Source organism: Amphiprion ocellaris, chromosome 3 (genome assembly GCF_022539595.1).
Source record: "Amphiprion ocellaris isolate individual 3 ecotype Okinawa chromosome 3, ASM2253959v1, whole genome shotgun sequence".
Taxonomy (NCBI): domain Eukaryota; kingdom Metazoa; phylum Chordata; class Actinopteri; family Pomacentridae; genus Amphiprion; species Amphiprion ocellaris.
Genome location: NC_072768.1, coordinates 31,055,291 through 31,081,969, shown reverse-complemented (window position 1 = coordinate 31,081,969; position 26,679 = coordinate 31,055,291). Strand labels below are relative to the sequence as shown.

General features: G+C 41.5%; 1 protein-coding gene across 2 annotated transcripts; it reads left to right on the top strand.

Moving 5' to 3' along the window:
* The first annotated feature begins 3,252 nt into the window (after positions 1 to 3,252).
* Positions 3,253 to 18,609, top strand: LOC111567076 (bromodomain-containing protein 1-like). Of its 2 annotated transcripts, XM_023267962.3 has the most exons (12): positions 3,253 to 3,523; positions 5,162 to 6,537; positions 7,022 to 7,178; positions 7,272 to 7,400; positions 8,230 to 8,358; positions 8,760 to 9,072; positions 9,858 to 10,616; positions 10,764 to 10,893; positions 11,581 to 11,711; positions 13,874 to 13,968; positions 14,294 to 14,448; positions 16,845 to 18,609. In XM_023267962.3, the coding sequence occupies exons 2-12, from the start codon at positions 5,180 to 5,182 to the stop codon at positions 17,032 to 17,034; spliced, it is 3,546 nt and encodes a 1,181-aa protein (XP_023123730.1). In that variant the 5' UTR covers positions 3,253 to 3,523; positions 5,162 to 5,179; the 3' UTR covers positions 17,035 to 18,609. The 2 variants fall into 2 exon arrangements, with proteins under 2 accessions (XP_023123730.1, XP_023123731.1); XM_023267963.3 differs by lacking the exon at positions 13,874 to 13,968 and having other exon boundaries at positions 3,254 to 3,523; positions 16,845 to 17,003.
* The last annotated feature ends 8,070 nt before the right edge of the window (positions 18,610 to 26,679 follow it).

Below are 26,679 nucleotides of genomic sequence, written 5' to 3'. Positions count from 1 at the left end.
TGTAGTCTACGTTATTTTTATTTTAAGACTGACTAAACTCTGAATTATGTTTTTTGTCTAAACAACATTAGGCTTTAAGAAAGTTGCAGTAAAAATGTAAAATAAAAATCCCAGTATGCTGACATTTAATATTTCATCTTGTTAGCTTTATGTTATCTTTCCAACTAAGTAAAATATATTGAAAATGATAGCTATATAACCCAAGTAGTCTATTTTCAGAAGGTATTTTCAACTTACTGCTTCACATTTATAATGTAATCTGTATGAACAGTTTTAGATTTTTTTTCCATAGTTCATGGTTTTGTGTGCTGACCTGAACTGAAAAATAATTGATCCTGACAATTGTGCGTTTCCATAGCTTGATGTAGCATATTCCTTTGTACTATAGAGCTTATTGTCCAAGAATAATTATAATGTGCATGCACTGTAGTTACTTTTGACACAATCTCACAGACACTAACAATGAAAAATTTGGACACACCTTCTCCTTCAATGTGTTTTCTTTATTTTTTACTACTTTCTACATTGTAGATACATACTGAAGACATCAAAACTATGAAGCAAGATATGTGGGATTATGTAGCAAACAAACAATGGTGAAATAACTCTAAATATGTTTTATATTTTAGATTCCTCAAAGTAGCGGCCCTATTCTTTGACAACAACTTTGCAAACCCTTGGCATTCTCTCCATGAGCTTCATGAGGTAGTCACCTGAAATGGTTTTCACTTCACAGCTGTGCCTTGTCAAGGTTCATTTGTGGAATTTCTTGCCTTAATGGGGTTGGGACCATCAGCTGTGTTCTGCAGAAGTCAGGTTGGTACACAGTTGACAGCCCTATTTGACACCTGTTAGAATCCATATTATGGCAAGAACCAATCAGCTAAGTAAAGAGAAACGACAGTCCATCATTACTTTAAGAACTGAAGGTCAGTCAGTCTGGAAAATTGCAAAAACTTTGAATGTATCCCCAAGTACAGATGCAAAAACCATCAAGTGCTACGATGAAACTGGCTCACATGAGGACCTCACACGGAAAGGAAGACCAAGAGTCACCTCTGCTGCTGAGGATAAGTTCATCCGAGTCACCAGTCTCACAAACCGCAAGTTAATAGCACCTCAGATTAGAATCCAGATAAATGCCACACGAGTTCTAGTAGCAGACACATCTCTGCATCAGCTGTTCAGAGGAGACTGCACCAATCAGGCCTTTATGGCCAAATAGCTGGTAAGAAACCACTACTAAGGAAAAGCAACAAGCAGAAGAGATTTGTTTTGGCCACGAAACACAAGGAATGGACCTTAGACCAGTGGAAATCTGCTTTGGTCTGATGAGTACAAATTTGAGATCTTTGGTTCCACCCACCATGTCTTTGTGTGATGCAGAAAATATGACTGGATGGTCCCTACATGCATGGTTCCCACCGTGAAGCATGGAGTAGGAGGTGTGATGGTGTGGGGGTGGTTTGCTGGTGACACTGTTGGGGATTTATTCAAAATTGAAGGCACATTGCACCAGCATGGCTACCACAGCATCCTGCAGTGACATGACATCCCAACCAGCCGGCATTTAGTTGGACCATCATTTATTTTTCAACAAGACAATGACCCCAAACACACCTCCAGGCTGTATAAGGGCTATTTGACCAAGAAGGAGAGTTATGGAGTGCTGTGTCAGATGACGTGGCCTCCAGTCACCTGACCTAAATCCAATGAAGATGGTTTGGAATGAGATGGACCGCAGAGTGAAGACAAAAGGGCCAACAAGTGCTCAGCATCTCTGGGAACTCCTTCAAGATTGTTGGAAAACCATTTCACGTGACTAAATCATGAAGCTCAACAAGAGAATGCCAAGAGTGTGCAAAGCTGTAATCAAAGTAAAGGGTAGCTATTTTAAAGAAACTAAAATACAAAACATGTTTTGACTTGTTTCACACTTTTTTGTTTACTACATAATTCCATGTGTTCATTCATAGTTTTGATGCCTTCAGTGAGAATCTACAATGTAAATAGTCATGAAAATACAGAAAAACCATTAAATGAGATGGTGTGTCTAAACGTTTGGCTGGTTGTGAACATCCTTCTGCTGCCCCCAACAAGTACTAGAGCACCAAGGATGTTAATGGACATCACTCAAAGCAAGACACACTGTGGGTGCCTATATCACAGCACACCTTTCCGATTCACTTTGTTTTCAACTTCGTCAATTATGCGATAAATTGAATTTTCCATAATACGTGAAACTACTGTGATAAATGCAAACCTTAATTAGTTATACTCACTAATAATTAATAGTTTTTTCCACAAGACATTAACAGGAGCTGGTGTTTAGTTTGTTGCTTCCAGCTGTTTGTAGGAGTCTTTTCTCTGATTTTAACAAATATCTGCAGCATGCATCTGTGTATGTGGAACAATGGAACAGTGTTGGTAACTTTATTAAATACTTGTGAAGAAACAGGATTGACCAGGATCTAAAGGTATGTCACAATTTGCACTCTCCCTCACCTCAGATGGGTGAGCTGTCACAGAGTGAGTTTATAGGTTGCAGTTTAATCATTTACTATGGTGTCTGTAGGTTCAATCCTGAGCCTCATCACAGCTGTCTAAATATTTTTGTTAGTATCGCAAAAGTAGTAGTTAGACTATCATCACACATAGACAGAATATTCAGTGTTTGGGAAATCGCAAACTAGGCAGTTATTTGGACATTTTGTTGAGCTGATTTAGTCTACTGCATTACTCTATGATACATCTCTTGATGTAGTGTCCAATCTCGCGTGAAGGACAAACATCGCGTGTGTACTGTGGCTCGCTCCGTCACTATGGTGTGCATGTCAGAATGAAGCTGAGGAACATGAACAGTGACCTATGTCTGAAGACAGAATGTCAGTACTTGAAGTGATTGATAAAGCAGCAATGTTTCATACTTCGTGTCTGAAAAAGCTTAAATGTGGATTCATCCGCCGCTGAAAATAGTCCCAAATAAATTCACTATTTCCTTCGGTTCATATTATGTTTGCTAAATGTGATAGTGACCGGCTTGTTTTAAATTGGTCAATCGTTTTAATTTAAAACCATCGTTTTATAGATGTATGCCTGCATTAGGATCCGAGGTGTGTAAGATTCCAGCGGATTAAATCATGGAAGAGTCTTTCACGATCACCTGAAGCTGAAGCGATTTCCTGGTGTTCGTGCGTACGCGGTGACGTCGCAGCGTAGCGTCTCACACCACCGCATTGTTGTGGGGGAAGAGAAGCTCGGGCCGCCGCTGAGCCCTGCCACTTCTAACTGCTTTTCCACTGTCCCAGCGATCGCTGTTTGTCCTGATATCCGAGTGTAACACCTGAAACCCGCTCCGTCGCCCTGGAGACCTGTCGGCCACTCTCAGGTTTGACTCGATTCAGCGCGAGCCGCGGCCGCATTTGGATGAGCGGACTGAATGTGGATTTAACTGCTGCTCCGCTCCGCAGGCCGCACCGCCATTGCTGCTGTTTTTATAAGCTGAATTCGTGAAAATACCAAGGTAAGTTTTGTCTCACTCTCGCTTCACCTTACAATACCAACCCTCCACATTCTGGACAGTTTCAAACTTAAAATCAACCCGTGCTGCTCTGAGGAAAGGCCAACTTTTTCAGTTGAGGTAGTTTCTTGTTGTGTTGGTCGCCATATTTCCTCCCCCTCTCAGTTAGTGTAGTGCTAGCAGGCTAATGTTAGCCTGGTTTGTGGACGGAGTGTCCTAATGCGTTTAACCGGCCACCGGAAAGGCCGTCGCCTGCTTTGGGGGGCACCGCCAGCTTGTCTTTTCCAGTAACATGTCTGTGTTTGGTTTGAAACTCGGTTCGACTTATCATCCAGATGGACGTTATAGTTCGGTTAGTCTGAGCCAACGTTGTCCGTGACCAGCAGGCACAGATCAACACAGTAACAGGGCGAGCTGAAGGTGCTATTGACGGTGTTCAACAATAACCAGCTCTCGGCGACTTCTGCTTGGCAAGATGAGCTGGTTGAGGCTCGCTATTGTCGCTGTGGAGGCGTGCTGCTCTCGGTACATTTTTCATTCATCCAGTTGAAGTTATGTTTCCGCCCCCTGTACTATTCAGCAGCCCACTGACAGCGTGTTGATCTCACAAATTAAAGGTGCACAAACCCACGCTGGAGCTTTACTTGTGAAGCTGCTTTGCTGAACTTCCTTTGTCCTTGTAGACGCCTGTGAGGTTACAAGTGTTGAATACTATTTTGAGATCGAGAGGAGGAGCAACTTTTTCGGCCAAGTATGTGACACACAAAAGGACTTTGTCTACGGTAGCTCTTATTACACTTGAAAACGTACAGGATGATAGTAACACACAGGGCTGAAATTGTTAATGTTAAAATCATATACGCAGCAGACATTAGTTGGGAGGTGGTGTTTTTCGTTCTTTACCTCTAATATGGAAATACAAAGCTACACATTTACACATTGTGAACATATCAACTGCAACTCTGAGAAATTTGTGATGAAGATTTGCTGAGAGGTCAGATGAAGAAGGTTCTTTATTCACCACAGATGCAGTTAACAGTTTGGCATATTTTGTTATAGGAAGAAAGAAATTAATAATGTCAAAGTCCCCAAACTAATATCAAATGTAGTCGATACAGATGTCATATTAGAAACAAAGTCTTCTGTTTTATGTTGCAAGGCACCTAAATCTTATTTTGTGTTCAGTTGTTTAACAATCCTGATGGTTGGTTTTTGGTCTAAATTTGTAAAATGATGTGTTTTTTCCTCCTATAGCAAAGGCTGTCACAGTTTAACAGTTAGTCATGTACACGTATAACTCCTGAAAGTCTTTAACACCATTTAAGCAGTGCCTACAGTGCAGATCTCTCTAACTACAAAGATGTACACATTTTTTGCATAATTTTCTGTCCTCTATGGTTGAAGGCAAGATGAGGTGCTGACATTATTGTGTAAACATATTAACTGGCCAACATTGTTCCTACAAGGCAGCGTTAAGGGTTAAAGCTGTAAATCATTGCTTTAGGTTCTGTTAGATGTCACACACAGTACTCTGCTCTGTGTGCTAGCTGTTACTTCACTGTGCAAATAATGACATGAAAAACTGCTGATGTTTACATCAGTGAGTTACTGACATCGTTGTTTAATTTGTTTGGTTTTTAGGGTCCTCACAGCTTCAACATGAAGAAGAAAGGACGAAATCACCGCCCATCAATGCTTAAAAGGGAGTCTTCTCCCATAAAGCCGTCGCCCAACCGGGAGACACTAACGTACGCACAGGCACAGCGAATGGTGGAGCTGGAAGTGGACGGCCGAGTGCACCGGCTCAGCATCTACGACAAGCTGGACGTCATCACTGATGATGACCCCACAGCTCAGGAGATCATGGAGTGTAACAGCAACAAAGAGAACAACGAGAAGCCCCAGCAGGTCCTGGTGCGCTCTGTGCGCCTCAAAAATAACCAGCAGAAGAAGAATGCTGCTCTCACAGCCTCACTTGGCAGTAGTGCCAGTGGCCTGTTAGAGCCGAAGGTTAGAACGGTTGAATACAATTTGCCAGTGGTGCCAAAGAGGCCGGCAGCCTATTACAAATACACTGAGAGGACAGCAGAAGAGCTAGATGAGGAGGTGGAATATGACATGGATGAGGAAGACTATGCCTGGCTGGAGCTCATTAATGAGAAAAGGAAAAGTGAGGGCGTCAGCCAGGTGTCGCACAACCTTTTTGAGTTTCTCATGGACCGCTTTGAAAAGGAGTCATACTTAGCTACGCAGGGTCAGAATGACCTGCAGTCACTGGTGGATGAGGATGCCGTCTGCTGCATCTGCATGGATGGAGATGGAGCAGACAGTAACGTCATTCTCTTCTGCGACTCCTGCAACATTGCCGTACACCAGGAGTGCTACGGTGTGCCGTACATTCCTGAGGGCCAGTGGCTGTGCCGCCACTGCCTGCAGTGTCCATCGCGACCAGCCGAGTGCGTCTTCTGCCCCAACCGAGGAGGAGCCCTGAAGAAGACAGACGACGATCGCTGGGGTCATGTAGCATGTGCTCTGTGGGTGCCTGAAGTTGGCTTCTCGGACACTGTTTTCATTGAGCCCATTGATGGTGTCCGCAACATCCCACCAGCCCGCTGGAAGCTTACTTGCTACCTGTGTAAGGAGAAGGGTGCTGGAGCATGCATCCAATGTGACAAGATCAACTGTTACACTGCCTTCCATGTCAGCTGTGCCCAGAAGGCTGGCCTCTACATGAGGATGGAACCTGTGAAAGAGGAAACTGCGTCCGGCACCACCACATTTTCTGTGAAAAAGACCGCCTATTGCTGCAGCCATACGCCTGAAGGCTGTGACCGTCGGCCACTCAATATCTATGAGGAGCCACACCCCAAAAATGGAGCCTGTCACAAGAGAGCTGACAAGAGAGGGAAGGCCAGGGCCAAGGGCTGGCAGAAAAAAAAGAGTAAGAGAACGGACCCTGAAGCTGAACCAGAACCAGAGATCCCAGCCAACTCTGGGCCTAGTATCACTGCTTCAAGGTAAGCAGGATAACCAAGACTACAAAATCAATACTCAGTCAACTCAGGTTCACTTTTGTCTTCATGGTACTTCAACTTTATAAGTTTGTAGCTTATGAATTTAGAAGAACAGTTAGTGATCTCAAATATATCTGTTGAAAATTAGACACAATAAAAGCTTGGAAATAGAAAGTATTTAAGGAGAAACATAAAATAGGTGATTTCTGTCAACAATATACAATGAAATAATCAGTTTAAGTTGTTGCTTTACCGAGACAAGTTTTGGTATTATTGAACTGTGGTGCAAGTTAATGCTTTTTCCCATGATGTTAATATGTACAGTCTAGGAACAGGGTAGCATCCCTAAAATTAAGTCTGATTGGTCAGACAGACAGATTACAATCTATTGCAGATATAAAGACACAGTCCCAAAGTATGAAGCTTGTTAAACAGAAAGTAGTGTATTTTGTTGGTTAATTTCTCCTTGTCTTTCCCTCTGGGCCAGTTTTGACATCATCCTGAACCAGGTGGCGGTTCAGAGGAAGCGGTTGTTTGTCGAGCGGGTGCTGAGCTACTGGGTCCTGAAGAGACAGTCGAGGAACAATGTGCCACTGATTCGCCGACTACAGGCCAACCCTCAGCCACCCAAAGCCAAGCAGACGGTTAGTTGTGCTTATGCAATACGGCTGCAGACATCTCAGCATTATCATGTAATTTAGTTCTTGTTGCTGAACAGAAACTTGTGTTTCCTTCAGGACCGCAATGAGACAAACCAGGCACTGAAGGAGCAGCTGAAGGAGTGGCACCGCCTTCGCCATGACCTGGAGCGAGCTCGCCTGCTGCTGGAGCTCATCAGGAAGAGGGAGAAACTGAAAAGGGAGGAGGTAGAGTCCTTTAAAATATTACTGCTCCTTTTTCTTTAGCTTATTATGATTAAAGTTGAATTCAAAATAAAAAAAAACTGACAGCAACAGTTTGCCTGTTTAACATAATGAGACATTCCATGTCAAGTCAATTGAGGGTTCCCACCTCAGATTTTTTTATTTTGAATATTGTTTCCTGGTTGAAAGGCGTGCATACTCTTCAAGATGGAGAAATTTCAAATAGTATTGCCACTGATATACTATTTGTAATATTTTATCCATCTTTACAGAAGGGGGGTCATTATTCAAATTTTAGCCAAAAATTACAGAGCAAATTTAGGGGTTTCCCAAAGCTACTTAGAGATGCTTTATTGTCATCATTTTGCTAGTGAGGACAGAAATTCACCCCCATTTGGCCTGTTTATAATATCTCTATAAAATGTGCCAAATGACTTGGACCAAGAGGATAGCTGTCCCCATAATTGTGTTTTCTATGTAACCTTTTAACTTTTAAACCTCAGTTAATGAAGTCAGTCTGGCTTCATTGTCAATTCCCTCTTTTAAGAAATGTATCTGTTCCGGTGATGTAAATCCGTAGTTACTGCCCAAAATCTCCTGAATGTCATAATTGGTTCAATATCTGTTTTAAAGGTCTGTTCAGTTTTTATTTGCCTCAAACACCTAATACACTGACTGGATCTGTACCACTATAATTGATGCAAAGCGGGGACACAAAGTCACTTTTCACTAAGTGAGAACACACAGTCATACACACACTGGCCTGTGACTATTGCTAATATCTAAAGCTGTCCATGTATATTGAGGATGCTTGACTTTTTTCTCCCTTCAGATGAAGCTACAGCAGTCGGTGCTGGAGGTGCAGCTGACACCCTTCAACATCCTGTTACGAGCCGTGCTAGGTCAGCTGCAGGAGAAGGACCAGTACAGCATCTTTGCTCAGCCTGTCAGCATCAAAGAGGTTTGCAACAATTTATCATTATGATCAGAGATTATTCGAAGCAATGATATACAGAGCAGAAGCCTTTATTCCAGTTCACAGAAATGTCAGACTTCCAAAATGTGCTGCCACTGAAGAAGTCCAGTTTCTGACAGGGCTTTGATCACAGCTGTTTATTTAGGAATTCTGTCCAGTGTACGTGTTGAACTGGTCAGTTGTGATGGTTGCTTCATATTGCTTGTGAAACATTGTGACGGGTATAAATTTGTAGGAGCGAAACCATCACTGAACACACCCTCAACCACAACATTAAACATTTTTGTCTCTGCTTATTTGATTAGATTATTCACCCATAGATCGCAGCCTTTTTTAACTGAATTTATTGTCTGCACTCTCTCACATGTTTCCTCTGTCCCCTGCAGGTCCCTGACTATCTGGATCACATTAAGAACCCCATGGACTTCTCTACCATGAGGAAACGCATAGATGCTCACAGCTACAGGAACCTGGAGGAGTTCGAGGCCGACTTCAACCTCATAATTACCAACTGCATGACGTACAATGCCAAGGACACGTTTTTCTACAAGGCAGCTCAGCGGATGCAGGACCATGGAGGAGTCATCATCCGCAGGGCCCGCAGAGAGACAGAAAGGATCGGCTTTGACTTCCCTGGCGGGTTGCATCTGCCCGAAGCCCCTAAACTGGAGGTGCCGCCCCCCTTCTCTTGGGAAGACGGTAAGTGGACAGATCTTAATGAAGCAGTAAATCTATCCAAAAAAAAGCTGATATTTGCTAATTAATCATTAAAGTCATTATACCGCAAAAATCTCCAAACATCATCTCTGAAGCAGTGTGAAGATTTAATTTCTACCAACATAATTTGCTTAAATTTAATTACTGTGGATGTTCTGTTAACCAACAACGAATGAAATAATCAGGACATGAATAGATTAGTAGACTGAATCAGTACTCACAACATCTTTGAGTGCCAATTTTTTACTTTTAGGCGGACAATGTCATTGGTCTGGAACCCTAACAGCTGAAACTAAACTTAGTGCTGTTGTCTTGTTATTCATTGTGCAGTGAGTGTCTGCTCTGTGATAGTGCGGGATATGAACACTGAAATGAGCTGTTACGGCTGAAATTAGTTGAATTGTAATGCCTGAAGGCAGTTGGAATATAATTTTCAAGTTTACGGCTCCTTAGCAGTTGAATTGTTGGTGCTGAAAACCGTTAAGGAGTAAGAGCTGCAGCCTAAGCAGTGGAGCTGGGGGTGAGTTTATCTAAGTGTGTAATAAGATGCAAGCATTTGAAATGTCATTTGAAAAGTTACGAATGACAGATGGAATGTCAGTTCAGAATTAAACATCAGTTGATGTGTCTTGGACTGGCAGACACTCATGTAAATTGTCAGTCGATGCATTAACAAGCAGTGGTATTGTTGGTCGAAAGTGAATTGCTGAGGTGATGTAACTCAGGTAATGCTGTGGATATGTCATGTGACTGTTTGTCTTTCTCAGTGGACCGCCTGCTGAGCCCCACATACCGTCAGCGGACCCCTCTGGAGGATCAGCTGAAGGAACTCCTGGAGAAGCTGGACCTGAGCACAGCCATGAAGAACAGCCCATCCCGCAGCAAGAGGCTCAAACTACTCAAGAAGACTATCATGGAAGTCCGCAGTGAGATAAGCCTGAAGAAGGCCCTACGATCGCCCTCGCTCATTGCCCCGGATCCTGGCCCAACCCCCGCCAAGTCAGAGGAGAAACCACTACCTGAACCTCCCGCAGACCCCTGCACGACACTGGAGGGCAAGTCTTTACCTCCACCAACGTTAGAGCTCTTAACCTCATCATCCCAGCTCAACATCTCACCCAGCGATTCAGAACCGCCCTCTCTTAAGCCCGTCAAACCCCTTTCGGACCAGAATCCCATGGAACTCGACGATGACACCAACACATCTACCTCAGTGCCCCTGGATACCCCCAACGGGCACATCCCAGAACCACAGCTCCTCAACGGTGACATCCACATGGAAGCCTCTAGCACCTGCAACCGACGGAGTAATGTCCTCTTCCGCAAGTCAAAGAGTGCCAGCCCGCAGAAACCACGCAAGACCCAAGAGACATCCGCTGTTTCGACACCGCACCTGGGCGCCAAAACCTTCCTGTCAGTGGTGATCCCACGACTGGAGACACTCCTCCTTCCAAAAAAAAGAACCCGGAGCAGCAGCGCTGATGGTGAGGAGGACGAGGAGTCGCCAATCAAACGTCTCGGCACAGGTACCCACTCAGAGATCAGCTGTTATGTTTTAGCTCAAAAATCAGCAAAACCTTCACTTAATTTTCAAGACTAATTTTAGACTTATTTTTACTCTACAATTGTTGTTTAACTGCAGTGTAACATGCTTACTTTTTTGTCGTCCTCAGGAATAGCAAATGGTTTTGTGGTGGAGGACGAGGGGGTGGTCTCATCATCTCCCCGTCTGCTGGAGCCTCGTCGCCGCTGTGCCTCTGAATCGAGCATCTCCTCCGCCGGCAGCATCCTCTGCAGCACAAGGTGAGTTAAGGAAGAAACATTCAGAGCCACAGTGTTGACCAATAACTGGAAGTTCCCAGTTACTCTAAAATATGCCACATATTTTGACAGTTTTGTCCATAATTTCTGCAAGTAATCAGAGACTAAGTAAAGACTTAGGCTGTGTGACAACGCAATTTGTCTTTAAGGAACTGCGTTCTACTCACGATTAATATTTGTTACATGTATAGTTTTACATATACAGTAATTTATCATTTGTTTATCATTTCATGAATGCACCAAAACCTATTAACCAGTCCATTTTTTTTTCAGGGATTTTCAGTTCAGTTGATGCTCACAGCTTACTTGGAGATCATTAGTGTCCTATTTTTTAATTTTAAAAAATGCTTTTAAAATAGAAGATTTGGTATGTAGTAGTAATGTAGAAAAAATGTAATTACATGAAAAGGTCCTCATTATTATGAGAGTTGCAGCAAACTGAGCAAATGCTTTGTAACGGAGTGAGCAGTACAATACTAGAGGTTTCACTAAGGCAGCTAGACCTGCAATCATTTGAAAATTACTTTGCCAATCTAAAGAAAGTCCCATCAGCAGCCAGTTTGTTAATCAGTTAATCGATTAGACGTTTCTTTTTTTTTAACCACAAATGCTGGTGAACTGAAAAATAGTCCTACATCTAAGAACTGCTTCACTTCTCACCTCTTTCAGCACTGTCATCGTGTCTAAAAGCGGTAAAGGGCGACCAGCGGCGACTCGACGGAGCACTGTAGACGACAAAAGCACCCTGATGACCTGCATTGAGAATGGAGAATTCACCAACGCTGCCAAGATCTCTTCAGGTGAGAACAGCATTGTCTGTCTGCTTCATCAGCAACAGTCACCTGACGTGCTTGAAACAGCATGGCAAGCTTTGATATGTCAATTCTTACCTCTGTCTTCTTAAAACATTTACTAAACATATTAAACAGTCCCTCTCTGTTAGTCTGTTAATACTGTTTGTGCCCACAGGCCTTGTTTTTTAATACTTTCCTGCTTAAGTGCTACAGTCTCACTTTTCTGCTGTTCCATCTGTCTCACATAGAAAGCATTGTAGTTTGGACAAGTCATTTGGAATGTTCTGATGACGAGTTATGATGTTAAAATCCTTAAAAAGTAAGCCTTTAAATGGGAATTTTCAAAACTAGCAGCCAAGCAATGCGCTACCTCGCTGGTTCTTAAACGGAAGTTCAGGGGCCCGAGGGTCCTGGAAAAAAATGAGCAGAGACTCAAACTGCAGGTTTACACTACAAAGGAAGTGGTAAATGAAGGAGGAAAACAGAAACAGGAAACCTGAGATGGAAGTGAAGTGAAGGCTGTTATTTTGACTGTGGGTTTAGAGTGAATTATTGTCTCAAAGGACACAAACCATATCCCAGCTACAGCTACTTTGTATTTTAGCTGATGTGGTTATATCTTTGGATTTCTTGTACCAGCATGATTTCAACATGAGTATCGAAAAACGTCAAATGATGCTCCGTATGTTCAATGTTTATGAAACTCTTCCTCTGTGTACTAGAATGCGTGTTTACAATAGTTTAACGTGTGGACTGTTTATTTATTGAGCTCCATCAGCTGTTGCCAGTGCAACCGTTATTCTCACTGGGGTCTGTAAGGAAAAATAGTCTCAGGAATTCTAAAACAAGAAGAATTAGTTTTAGTTAATCAGATGATCAGCAGGACAGCAGGCTACATTCTGCAATCAAATATGCACAACTGCCTTTCAATGCATAGATAGATTTTTTTAATCCCCTAGAGTTCCCCTGGTTCCACTCAAGTTTTTTCTGGCCCTGGTCCTTTTAAGTCCCTCTCTGGTCAATGATTTAACCACTTAAAACTTACCTCAGTGTATTAGTTACATATCTAGACATTTGTATTCTATTGAAATAATCCCCTCCTGCCTTAGAATGGCTCAGATATACACTACCGTTCAAAAGTTTGGGGTCACCCAGACAATTTCATGTTTTCCATGGAAACTCACACTTTTATTCATGTGCTAACATAATTGCACAAGGGTTTTCTAATCATCAATTAGCCTTTCAACATGATTAGCTAACACAATGTACCATAAGAACACAGGAGTGATGCTTTCTGGAAATGTTCCTCTGTGCCCCTTTTCCCGCTAGAATAGTCATTTACCACATTAATGATATCTAGACTGTATTTCTGATTAATTTCATGTTTCTGATTAATTTCTTCATCAAAAAAAACTGCTTTTCTTTCAAAAATAAGGATATTTCTAAGCGACCCCAAACTTTTGAACGGTAGTGTAAGTCGGCATTGTTGCTTCTTTTAAACCGTGCAGCTTCTTTCTCCACCCACGCCTTCTCATTTGCTTCAACTCAAGCACACCAATTCACCTGTGGCTCTGCTGAAACACTGTAAAGCTATTCTACGCTACACAATGGCAAGTTGTGATATTAGAGTACTTCAGCCATACAGGTTAAAAATGGAAACCAGTTCTGAAGAAGAACATTGATAGCCCAGCCCTGCAATTTGAGAGGGTTGCTTTCTGACATTTGCTACGTATAAAACTCTGGAAGTCTGAATCTGTGTCTGTACACTGAAGTTTCAAGGAAATGCTCGACCATGGCTTTGGCTATTTTGCTCATGATGTGTATTCCAGTACATTCATATTAGGTATCTGTGGATGCAAATTTACCTAAATATTGATTATAAATGAAAATGACACATTGAAATAATAATGTGGGAAACTTACTTTGACAAGCTGCTTCTATCCAAATCCAAAAGGTTTAAGAAATTAAAAGTCTAAATTATGCGTGTGTGTGTTTGTCCTCTCTTGGCTGTGTGGTCAGACTAGCTGTGTGTGTGTGTGTGTGTGTGTGTGTGTGTGTGTGTGTGTGGGTGTGTTCATCTCCTCTCCTGTGTGTATGGCTGTGTTCAGACTGGTTGTGCTCTCTGTTGCAGTGAACCCTTCATAACTTGCTTATCGTTGTTCCTGTAGAGGTGTGGAAGCCCACCGCTGCTTCTTCATTTGTTCTGGAGCCTCTTAAACTAGTTTGGGCTAAATGTAGTGGATACCCTTCCTTCCCTGCCCTGGTGAGTGAGTGTTAGTCCCCTCTGTATCTCATTACCCATCTGCCCCTCTGCCCATTGTCTGTGCCGTAGCTCGTGATTCGTGCTAATAGCCATGCAGGAACTTCCAGCTGGCCGATCGTGGACTGGTTGGTGTATGTGGAGTAGGCCCTTTCGCTCAGAGCGTTTTGGGCTTGACTTGGCCGTGCATGCTTGTGTCTCTGAATGCGGGCTTCTTCTGTGCAGCTGGCACCACCAGGATTTGCTCCAGACTTTTTACTGTGAGAAGGCCACTTCACTTAGTATCCATTCCTCTGTTTTTTTTTTTGTTTTTTTTTGGCCTTTGCAGATCATGGATCCCAGAACTCGGAGGACGGTGTCTCGGCACAACGGAGTGGAGCTTCCACCACCGCCGCTGGACGTTCTCAGAGCCGGAGAGCGGATGCAGTTCAGGTCCGCAGAGAAACTCTTCCTCGTCCACTTCTTCGACAGCAGGCGCAGCTGGTGAGGAACTCACCATCTCCCTTCATTGTTAGCGGAGCTCCAGTCAGGACCCAAAATCAGTAGTAAAAAGAAAAAAAGTGGAGGTTAAATAATTAATCTAAAAATAACACAGAAATAGGCATGTGTTAGAAACTCACACCCAAAACTATTTCAGCAAACGACAAAAATAATGCAGTCAGCTGCTCCTAGCATTGTAGACCAACTCACTACAGGCATTAGATGACTAGTGTTGCTGGTAACTGTGAAACTATTGTGTCTGGAAGATTTTATATTATTTAAGGAAACAGTATGCATTTTCAAAAACTGCAATTCTCAGAGAAAAATTGTAGACAGTGCAAAGAAATATTAATACTGGTGAATTTTAAAAATTTTAATCTGCTAAATCAAGGAATTTGCCAGAAATTTGTAAGAACCGGAGAGAGATATTTATTTAAAAAAAAAAAAAAAAAAAAAAAAAAAGTGACATTTCTCCCCTTCACCAAGAAGACTCCATTAATTTCTGGACTGCACTCTCACCTAATTTCTGTGTTGTGGGGCAAGTCTGGTCCTTCCCAAGATAGTGATATCCATTGAGCATTTACTTTGTGTCCAAATCATCAGCAAGCCAGAACTTTATGCTGAATCTGTCCAGTTTTTTGGACATGTATTGGAATAAAGGACAGCGTGATTTTGTTGGGAGTAACTGTTCATCTGCAGTCATTTTTGGCCCTAGTTTAATTTTAAAAGAATCTGTCTCACACCTCACTGACCAGTGCAAAAATGTCACAAGATAGTCAGATGCACCATGTGTTTTTTCTGTCAAACCAGAGTTAACTCATGATTTCTCTGTACTACAAGTCGTCCACATCAGTGTTCCTCCCATTGTCCTCTCCCCTAACTGAGATTAGTGTAATGAACGCCTTCAGCTCAGCCAGGCTCAGCCCCCAGCCTTCATATCGATGGGCCTCTGCCACTGTACATGGGTTGTCGATGTTGTGGTTTTTGTGTGTGTAGATCTTCAAACAGTTCTATCCATACCAGTGTAATACATTGTGCAAGAATAAGGCCAAACGGACACTGAGAATATAAATAGAATTGGTTTAGCTAGGGTTTTAAGTTTGCTGGAAACCGCTAAATGGGATAGATCAAACGAGACAAGTGTACTTCACTAGACTGTAGGGTTACTGCTCACAGCTTCTGAGGGCTGTCAACATGATAAAGGCAGAGTGAGTGGCACCTCTCCTGTCTCTAGCAGCCTGAACCTTTCTCTGGACGTCAGCTCTTCGTCCTCAGATAAAGATTATTCATCAGGTCATTGATTTCTCCCTCACTGCTGTTCACATTTATTAGAAAACAATTATTGATGAATCAATGAAAAAATAATAGTTGCTGCCTTATACGACATTATACTGAGGTCTGTGAGACAGGGATAGGGCTCCTCTTTCTCATTGGTACTGATTACACCTAACAATGCTTCAGGTAATCTGAGTTTTAATGGATGTTTTCATAATCCAACACAGTCGACATGAAGTACTTTGGATGAACTGTTGGTCAGTGATATTGAGAGATCAGCAAGCAGCAATAATGCAGGGAAGCAATCAGCCTATTTTAAACAGGCAGTATTTTAGAAACTGAAATGGCTTAATTAGAAGAGTCTCAGTACAATGATGGCAGTGAAATTTGAATTAGAAGTTATTTTATTACACTTTTTTAAAAACAATTATTCAGTTTTATCAGTGATGTTTCTACAAAAAGCCTTCAGAGAGAAGAGAGCAGCTTTGAGTCTCACAAAAGGCTAGAAGGAGTTGAAAAGTGTTTAAGTTACCCTGATATTGAATAGTTAATGATGCCAAAGAATAGCATCGCTTGCTTGGCAACTCGCCAATTCATCGATAATAGACAAATAAGGATTTTAGCGAACAACCTAAAAATGTAATTGTTAAATATTTAATTGGTTAATTCATGCATGAATCTGCTGTTTGTGCGGGTCCAGACATGAATGGATTATGAGACGGTGGGCCCCTGAGCAAAAAAAAGTAAAAGACTTCTTCCCATTCCTCTCTATAGCCGTCTTCTTAGTTTTCATCTAGGCTCTGTGACTTACAGATGTGAAATATCAGCAATTCATCAATTCAGACAGAGTCTCTGACCTCAGAGCCCCCTGGGCTGTGGGGCCTGTGGTCCATAGGATTTCTTAGTAACCCATGCATGAGTCCACATCACCTGCTATTATGTTCCTCTAAATTAGTGTTGCCTAGAGCACAAATCCTTTCTAGACTGCGAAAACCATGAAAGTCATTACACTGTAAGTGGTATTAAAATGGTCTTGAAAGTCACTGCAGAAACCCAGAGTCTGGAAGCAGGCGTCTGTTAAACCACACTGGAACTTTACCAGAAATGGTCTTTTCTCTCCTTAGGCAATGGCTTCCTAGATCCAAGATGGCTCCGTTCGGGATCAACAAGACACTCGATAGATTGAAGCTGATGGAGGCTCGCAGCTCTTCCATCCGAAAAACTGTGCAGCTCGCCTTTGACCGAGCTATGAACCACCTGGACCGTGTTAGCAGAGAGTTGGAGCCGAGCACCGGCCTCGCTGCCGCAGACTGAAGCCACCTACCCCCTCACCTCTCACCCCCTCACCCCTTCCTCCCTCCTTCTCACCTTCTTTATTCCCAAACCTCAAGAATCTCCCATCATCCATCTCCCCTTTGTCCTTACAGCTTTTCCCTCCGTTTGAACACAGTCTTTGCAAAGGCACTCTGTTTCTGCCTCGTACGCACAACACACACACATACACACACACATACATATACACTTGTCATGTTTACCATTTCCTGCGAACTGGAACCAGTTTGTTTCTACACCTCCTCATGCATCAGTCTCACCTGTCTAAAATACTGTAGCTTGTGATGGTCATCTTGTTTTGTCAAAGAGCTATGCAATGAAAACGACTCGGTTAGCGGGTGCAAAAAGTTGAAAGAAAGGAAAAAAAATCAACTCTTGGCTGTGAGGACTGTAAAATCGCAGGTCTGAACCTGTTGAATGTGTCAGAGTTTGACCTCTGACCTCCTTAAATGTGCTGCAAGACTGCTGCAACAATCTCACTGCCATGAAATGTCCATCAGTGTGTGTGTGACGGCAGCAGCTCCTGTAAATATCCTGTACAAGGCCTGACACTAATTTATTCACTCCCTCGGTCTGTTTTGGTACACGGCGTTCTGATATTTATACAGTCAAAGGTGATGATCTACGTTGTCGCCAGCACTGACGGTGTTGGTGTTTCTGCTGGTGCTATCTCCACAGAGAGAAAAAACAAACATGCATACTGTATTGAACATTTTTTATTTCAGCTTCTTTTTTTACGGTTTTTGTAAGTTATTGAGTTCTCACGCTTCAAGTTCTCCTGTCTTTGGCATTAATTTTTTTGTGTATGTGCATCTTTTTTTTCTTTTTTTTTTTTTACCTGAATGTTTTTACTGGACTACTTTTTTTGTTTGTACATATTTATATAAAATCTATATAGAAGCTCTCAAAGTTTAAAATGCCTGAAGTGCAACATTCACACCGAAACCAAAAAAATCTGCTGCCCACAGGTTTCCCACTAGTGTACGTGTTTTGTTTGTGTTTTTTTTTTTTTTTTTTTTTAACAGTTGTGTTTTTCAGGTTTTTGGCCTTTCTGTTTGTGTGCTGTGATGAGTTCAAGTCTTCTGTAAAATGTCACAGAATCATCTTCTCCTCCTGAACTCAACTACAGTCAGCTGTAGGAGAGAAGAGAATGTGCCTGTATTAATTTATTGTAAAGCAGAAAATGTATATGCATTACTTTATAGAGAGAGTATTGTAAGAAAATCTGGGCACACTAGGAGCCACATGTAGAGGCCCCTCCTCTTCTTCTGTTGTTTTGTGAGTCTTTTTTTTTTGGATTGATAGCATTAAATCTGAGAGGTGAGGTGATTGTGTTTGTTGTTTTATTTTGGCAGGGTAGTAATGGTTAGACTTTGTTTTTTTTGGCCCCTCTGGATGTGGATGTTGTGTGTAAATAAATTTGGTACTTTAGCTGATTCTCTGGGAAAAACCACAGTTATAGCCAACGGGAGTGGAAACCAGCCAATACCAGGCCGGTGGGATTTTTATACTAAAACACTGAAAAATTAAAACTATGTTATTGAATCACTGACGAAACGTGTCCTGGCTTTCATTTGCATCTTTAATTTTTTTTTTCAATAAAAATTTAAATAAAATTAAAACCTGGTATATTCTATATTTTTGGTTCATACAGTACCAGTAAAAAGTTTGGACACACCTTCTCATTCAATGGTTTTTATTTCTTTCAATCATTTTCTACACTATAGATTCGGAAACTATGAACCCATGGAATTATGTAGTAAACAAAAAATGTTCAACAACCAGAATATGTTTTATATTTTCAATTCTTTAAAGTAACCCCCTTTTGCTTTGATTACTGCTTTGCACACTCTTGGCATTCTCTGGATGAACTTTATGAGGTAGTCACCTGAAATGGTTTTCCAACAGTCTTGTTGGCCCTTTTGTCTTCACTCTGCAGTCCATCTCGTCCCAAACCATCTCCAGTGGGTTTAAGTCAGGTGACTGTGGAGGCCACGTCATCTGAAGCAGCACTCCATAACTCTCCTTCTTGGTCAAATAGCCCTTATACAGCCTGGAGGTGTGTTTGGGGTCATTGTCCTGTTGAAAAATAAATGATGGTCCAACTAAACGCAAACCAGGTAGGATGGCATGTCGCTGCAGGATGCCGTGGTAGCCATGCTGGTTCAGTGCGTTTTGAATTTTGAATAAATCCTCAACTGTCACCAGCAAAGCACCCCCACACCATCACACATTCTGCACCTTTTCTGCGGTTGGCATACGGCGGGTGAAACCAAAGATCTCAAATTTGGACTCCTCAGACTAAAGCACAGATTTCCACTGGTCTAAGGCCCATTCCTTGTGTTTCGTGGCCAAAACAAATCTCTTCTGCTTATTGCTTTTCCTTAGTAGTGGTTTCTTAGCAGCTATTTGACCGTAAAGGCCTGATTGGTTCAGTCTCCTCTGAACAGTCGATGTAGAGATGTGTCTGCTACTAGAACTCTGTGTGGGATTTATCTGGGCTCTAATCTGAGGTGCTATTGTGATTTCTGAGGCTGGTGACTCGGATGAACTTATCCTCAGCAGCAGAGGTGACTCTTGGTCTTCCTTTCCTGGTGCAGTCCTCATGTGAGTCAGTTTGGTTGTAGCGCTTGATGGTTTTTGCGTCTGCAGTTGGGGATAGATTCAAAGTTTTTGCAATTTTCCAGACTGACTGACCTTCAGTTCTTAAAGTAATGATGGATTGTTGTTTCTCTTTTCTGAGCTGATTGGTTCTTGCCATAATATAGATTCTAACAGTTGTGAAATCGGGCTGTCGTTTGTGGGCCAACCTTCTGCACGACACAACTGATGGTCCCAACCCCATTGAGGAGGCAAGAAATTCCACAAATTGACTCTTGACAAGGCACATCTGTTAATTCAAAACCATTTCAGGTGACTACCTCATGAAGCTCATCCAGAGAATGTCAAGAGTGTGCAAAGCTGTCATCAAAGCAGAAGGAGTTTATTTTAAAGAATCTAAAATCTAAAACAGATTTCTGGTTTGTTTCACACTTTTTTGTTTACTACATAATTACTCCACCAAGAAACGTGGCAGAGTTCTGTGACGATCGGCGTACATTTGTCTGTCTGTGTGCACATGACTCACAAATGGAATAACAGATTTGGATGAAATTTTCAGGGAAGGTCAGAAATGAGGACCAAGTAATTCGATTTTGGCAGTGATGCGGCTTATAGTCTGGATCCACAAATTTGTTAAAGATGTCTGTATCATTGTAAGATAGCAGCATGGTGTCACTATAACTATGACTACAATTGAACACTATGTCAGCTTCTTGCTGATGATCACATGATTGTGATCCTACAACAAATCAACCGCTGCGGACTTATCGGGACTTATCCGTCGGAAATGATACAAGGAACAATTGATTAAATAGTGGGGGTGTTGTTTCTGAGTCCCATCAATTCCCACCGCCTGCCACATGTTTAGGTCACACAAATTCGGTATCCGTACATAGCATACGCATGCACAGCACACCTGTGCTCAGCGCAAGGTCATTTTTTTTTATTAAAGATTTCATCCGTTGAAAATGATACAATGGCTGAGCAGCATTGGTGGAGTCCTGCACTCTCTGAGTATTTTTCTTGTTCCATTTGTGTTCTTTCATCGTTTTGATGTCCTTAGTATTAATCTACAATGTAGAAAACAATTAAAATCAATAAAAACCATTGAATGAGAAGGTGTTCATGCTTTTGACTGGTACTATATATATTGATTTTGATTATTCTTTTTTTTATTACTTAGATTTTAAGTATTTTTCCCTTTTTTTGTAGGTTGTTACTTTCCGGGTTCATTACTTATATTATTTCTTTTTATCCATTTTTATGTTTTTCATTATTTTTGCTATTTTATTTAGTCTTTGGTGGCATTGTTGAAAATGATTAATTTATTAATAATTTTTTAAAAGTTGGATTTAACAAGTTGGATGTGCCAGTATCATTACATCAAACTTCTATACATGTTGTGTACTAATATATGGGGGACAGTAACTGGAAGAAAAAAGGAAATTACACAGTTAATAAAAAAAATTTAAAGAAAATTTCCAATAAAAAGTCTTTAGAAAAACTGACAAAAACCTAAATAACTAAGAAATAAAACTTTGTGTTGGACTATTACTGCCAATTAATGGTGTGTCCAGGTGACGGATCATAAATTCTGTTTTTTGAAACTTTTCATGTCACTGTAGGAGGTCTGAGTTGTGAAAGAGTAACAAAGACACTTAAGAGAACAGTCGCTAAAACTGAGGCAATCTCATCATTAAATCCTAAAACAAATATTTACATTACATAATACAAGAAATTGACAGAGAAATTCAGCAACCTACATGCATATCATGAAGTGACCACAAGGTAGCGCTGTTGGTTTGTTTTTGAAACTGCTCATACAGACGAGAAAAAAACGGTTGAAACGCAAAGAGTCAATTGGATACATGGTGTGTTTTTTTTTTTTTTTTTTTTTTTAGGGTTTTTGAAGATATTCAGCCTTTATCTCGACAGTACACATGGAGATGACTCTGGAAGGCAAGAGAAGGAACAGCTGTCAACAGGGTCTATGGGGAGTCCAGTTGTTGAATGTGGGATGTGTGTAATCCTAAAATCACACTTGCAACATAAATCAAGCTGCATCAATGTAAACTTATTTGTCAAAGTGAACAATCTGACCTAAATCTGGGATTTTTTAAGTTCTGGTTTTATGGGTATGTAATGTGGTATGTAAACAGAAGATAAAATTTTGCCCTGCATTCATTGAGTTATATCTTCCCCCTCATTAAAAATATGGTGAATTAGCTTTCAGCAGTTCCACACAACCAGTACTGGATCACTATGACTCTAAAGAATCATGAATGCGTGATCATTCTTAGACCAGCCCTGGTGGTGTAAACAGGGTTTTTTGTTTTTTTTAAAAAAAAAAAAAAAAAAGATTTGTAAGTTTATTAACGATATAGATGTCATAATTCTTTCACATCGTTTCTACAAGTTTCCTCCTGAGATCTAAAGAGGCAGGAACAACCAAAGCCTGATGCTGAAACCACCAGTGTCACCAGCAGCTGCTAGATGCTGCCTTTATCCAAATCCTATTCACAAGTATGTCCTGATTCACTAAACTTTAGCCCTCTCTAATAAATGTGTTAGTGGCCACTTTGGAAGTTATTGCTCTGCTCATACGATTTAAAGGCTTATAAAAGGCTTCAGTACCTGCCATGTGGCTGTTGATTGACAGCCCTGATGGACACTTGGCTCACATACATGCTGGTCTGTCTCTTGGAGTTTTCCTCTTGCACAACAGTTCTGTAAGCTAAATGTCTGTAATTCCTATGCCTGCTGTGGTAGCACAGTGTAGTTAACCTAGATAATATTGTAGTTATGCATAGCCAGACCATGTTGTGTAGAATGGTCTGGCAGCACCTCATTATCCTTTTGCTATAGATATCAGCTATTGAGCTGTTACAGGAATGCGGCTACTATTGTTTTAATAATAGTTATTTTAAGGTATCTGATTGCTTGACATGTGTAACCTTAATTTACAATTAACATATGGAAGGTTAGTCTATACTAGCGAAGTTAATGCTGTGGTCTCCATCATTGTTGTGTTACTGTAGGTGGATCTTGTTGCACCTCCCTTTCTTTATGATTTATTTGCACTTAACTGTCAAGTTAGCTTTCCCAGCTGTTTACCTCAATGAGCCAGCACCTAGTATTTGCACAACAATAGTGGACTAAAATGGATTGGTGGTTAGCACCGCCTCACAGCTAGAAGGTGTCTAGTTCATGTCCCGGCCTGAGATCTTTCAGCATGGAGTTTGCATGTTCTCCCTGTGCATGCGTGGGTTTTCACCAGGTGCTTTGGCTTCCTCCCACAGTCCAAAAATATGTTCAGGTTAATTGGTGATTCTAAATTGTCCATAGATGTGAATGTGAGTGCGATTGTTTGTCTCTATGTGTACCGTGTGATAGACTGGTGACCTGTCCAGGGTGTCCCCTGCCTTCACCCTAACTCAGCTGGGATAGACTCCAGCCCTCCTACAGCCCTAATGAGGATCAAGCAGGGCATAGATACTGGATGGAACCCTCTGTGGACGTCCATGTGTGGTCCAAATTTTTTGTGTACGATTGGCAGTGACTTACATGCAAGGAATACGTTGACACCAATCTACTGTGCATTTATGGACTTTGTTGTCCAAGCAGACCATAATGTAGTATAAAAACAGCAACTTTGTGTGACATTTTGAGAAACGTGTGTAGGATTTACAGAGAGGCTGCAGTTACATGACTGCAAGAAGATCCGATGTGTTTTAGGAGCCCAGTGTAGATCTTAGTGGATGCAAACCTGGATAGGGAGCACCAAATGGATAGCTGGAAGATTACTGGCTGCTGCATGTTTCTAATCACATTCTGTTGTCACATTTACTGGCCTGTTACTTGATCCTTGAGATGATTTCTGCCTTTATTCTGATCTGAGGCTGCTGTTTTGGTGTTCCTTTTGGTTCACTTTGGACAGATCTGCCTCTTGTGAATATATGTGAATATTTTGCTGATGACTCATCATTATCTCCTAATTAGCTGCAGATATTTCAGGCGTCCTGAGCTCGTCGTTCAGCTCAGCCGCACACAGACTCTCTCGGTCTCTGGGGGTTAAAGTGTCTTTGAAGTTGGAGATAATTATCCATGCAGATGGGTAATTAACAGTGTCCAGCCCATAAATAAACACTTTTCCTTTGCACACACGCATTAATGCAGCCGACAGAGCTAGAGGAGAGTCTCTCTCTATCGAGCTGGAGGTGTCAGCAGAGTCGGCCTGGCTCAGGTCAGCTCACACTGGCTCAGTCTGTTTCAGTTTTGGTTGGTTGTTGAAGGTCACCGTTTTTAGACCCATTACTGGAGTCACATTTTCAAAGGGTACTCCTGACACTTTTGGCTTTACAATTGTAATTATCCTCATGCTATTTATATTACTTCTTCTTACATCCATCCGTTATCTATACACCGCTTAGTCCTCATTAGGGTTGTCGGGGGGCTGGAGTCTATCCCAGCTGACTTAGGGTGAAGGCAGGGGACACCCTGGACAGGTCACCAGTCTATCACAGGCCTACATATAGAGACAAACAATCACACTCACATTCACGCCTCCGGACAATTTAGAGTTACCAATTAACCTGAGCATGTTTTTGGACTGTGGGAGGAAGCAGGAGTACCCGGAGAAAACCCACACTTGAACAGAGAGACCATGCAAACTCCATGCAGAAAGATCCCAGGAAGGCCGGAACGCAAACCGGAGATCTTCTAGCTGCAAGGCGAAAGTGCTAACCACCAATCCACTGTGCAGCCTGTTCTTACATATTAAAATTAGGTTAAAATTATAAACTTCACAAGCACAAAACACCGGAATTAAATATTTGCATCATTTTCACTTGTTTAAAGCACAGATTCTGAAGCAACAACTCAAACAGGAATATTAAAATGAGAGACAGTTTCACAGACCACCTTTCCTCTCTTGTTCTTATAGATTGTTTTGTTAATTGTCCACTTTGTTGTTGATTCCCAAGTAAAAGAACAGAAGTGTTACTTTCTCATTCACAGTGAATAGGTTTAAAAAACACTTTTAGGACACAAATGAAGAGACTTCCTTCCTATGAACCCCAGTTGGAGGCTGATGTTGTTATGCTGTTGAGACAGTGGTGCACAGGAATGAGAAGTGTCCAGGACAGGATAAGGTCTTTATTTGGATTTTTTTTTTTTAGTGAGATAAGAAGAGGTGAGGATTAAGGTGGGTGTGTGTTTGTGTGTGTGGAGGAGGATTATGACAACAGATTAAGTCTGTAACACCATGTGTGCAGAACAACTCATTCTGTTAGGATTAGGAGGTAATAAGAAGCTGCTTTCAACCTCTTCCTCCATGCTGCAGGGGGAAAAAAATAGCGGTTAAGTCCACAAATTAAAATAGAAAGTTAGACTTTTGAAACATTTCAGATTGTTGAAATTAGACTGGGTAAATGAAGAGACCAATATTGCCACATTGTGTCTCAGTGAAATCAGTCAGGCCTCTGTCCTATTAGGCTATGGTCTCTCAGTCACATCATCCAAGAACAGTAAGTTTCTAAGAGTGACTAAAAATCCTGCATGATAACGGTCCTATGAATGAGTGAATCATCTGAAGGGAACATACACTGCCCGTGCAAAAAACAGCCACACACTAATATTTTGTTGGACTGGCTTTAGCTTTGAGTATGGCACTCATTCGCTGTGGCATCATTTTGATAAGCTTCTGCCATGTCACAGCATTTATTTCTGTCCAGAATTGCATTCATTTTCTACCAAGATCTTATATTGATGATGGGAGAGTCGGACCGTAGTGCAAAATCTTCTCCAGCACATCCCAAAGATTCTCATTGGGCTGAGGTCCGGATTATGTGGAGGCCAATCCATGTGTGAAAATGATGTCTCATGCTCCCTCAACCACTCATTCTCACTGTGAGCCCCATGAATCCTGGCATCGTCATCTTGGAACATGCCTATACCATCAGGGAAGAAAAACTCCATTGATGGAAAGACCTGGTCATTCAGTATATTCAGGTAGTCAGCTGACCTCATTCTTTGGACACATAACGCTGCTGAACCTGACCAACCCCAGATCGTAACTCTAACCCCCACAGGGTTGTAGGCACTAGCCATGATGAATGCATCACTTCAACTGCCTCACAAAACTCACCAGAATGCAGGTCTGCACTGAATTAGAAGCTGCTGGAACAAAGGTGTTACTCACACAAACCACAAGTGTGTTTTACATCACCACTGGCTAAGAGGCTGTCATGCAAGAAGGCAGTCCTTCATCTAGAGGTGGCAACTTAAGGTTCGGCTGAAGTTTGCTGCTGATTATATGGACAAAGGAGAGGCCTTGTGGAGGAAACAAAAATAGAGCTATTTGGCCACAATGAGTGGACATATGTTTGGAAGAGATAAGCTATCCACAAAAACACCAATCTACCACCAAGCATGGTGGTGGTAGTATTATGCTCTGGGACTGTTTTGGTGCCAGTAGAACTAGTGCTATATAGACAATAAATGAAATAATGAAGGAGAACGCAATTAAAAAATCTTAAAGAAATGGCTAAATTTGGTTAGAATTAAGATTTTAGACTGATCTTCCCAAAATCCTAACTTAAACCCCATCGAGAACCTGTGGACTATGATGAAGAAACAAGTCTATGTCAGAAAGTCCACAAATTTAATGTAACTGTACCAGTTCTGTCAAGAACAGTGATCAAAGGTATAACCAGAAGACAGTGGAAGCTCCTGAAGGGTGTAGCTGAGGTGAAAATAGTTAAGGGATGTTTGACCAAATATTAGCATTCCTTTATGTATATTTTTTTGCCCAGCATATTTTGTGATATTTTCAGAAGACCTGTGATAAATCTATGAGGGAACCAAAATGCATAATCATTTATCTAGTTTCTTTTCAAATTTAAATTTCCACTTGCATTTTTTAATACTGTACAAAGTGATGTTCTTAATGTTCCTTGACATAGAAACATGAGATGATTTAACATTCATATGAATTTATCATGTGGTCGATATCATGTTTTGTCCATC

Bases quoted from the DNA above. Each gene is read 5' to 3' on its own strand.
- LOC111567076 (XM_023267962.3), top strand. From the start codon at position 5,180: ATGAAGAAGAAAGGACGAAATCACCGCCCATCAATGCTTAAAAGGGAG. The intron at 11,712-13,873 runs GTGAGAACAGCA...TTGTTCCTGTAG, and splicing joins CGCTGCCAAGATCTCTTCAG to AGGTGTGGAAGCCCACCGCT. The intron at 13,969-14,293 runs GTGAGTGAGTGT...TGGCCTTTGCAG, and splicing joins ACCCTTCCTTCCCTGCCCTG to ATCATGGATCCCAGAACTCG.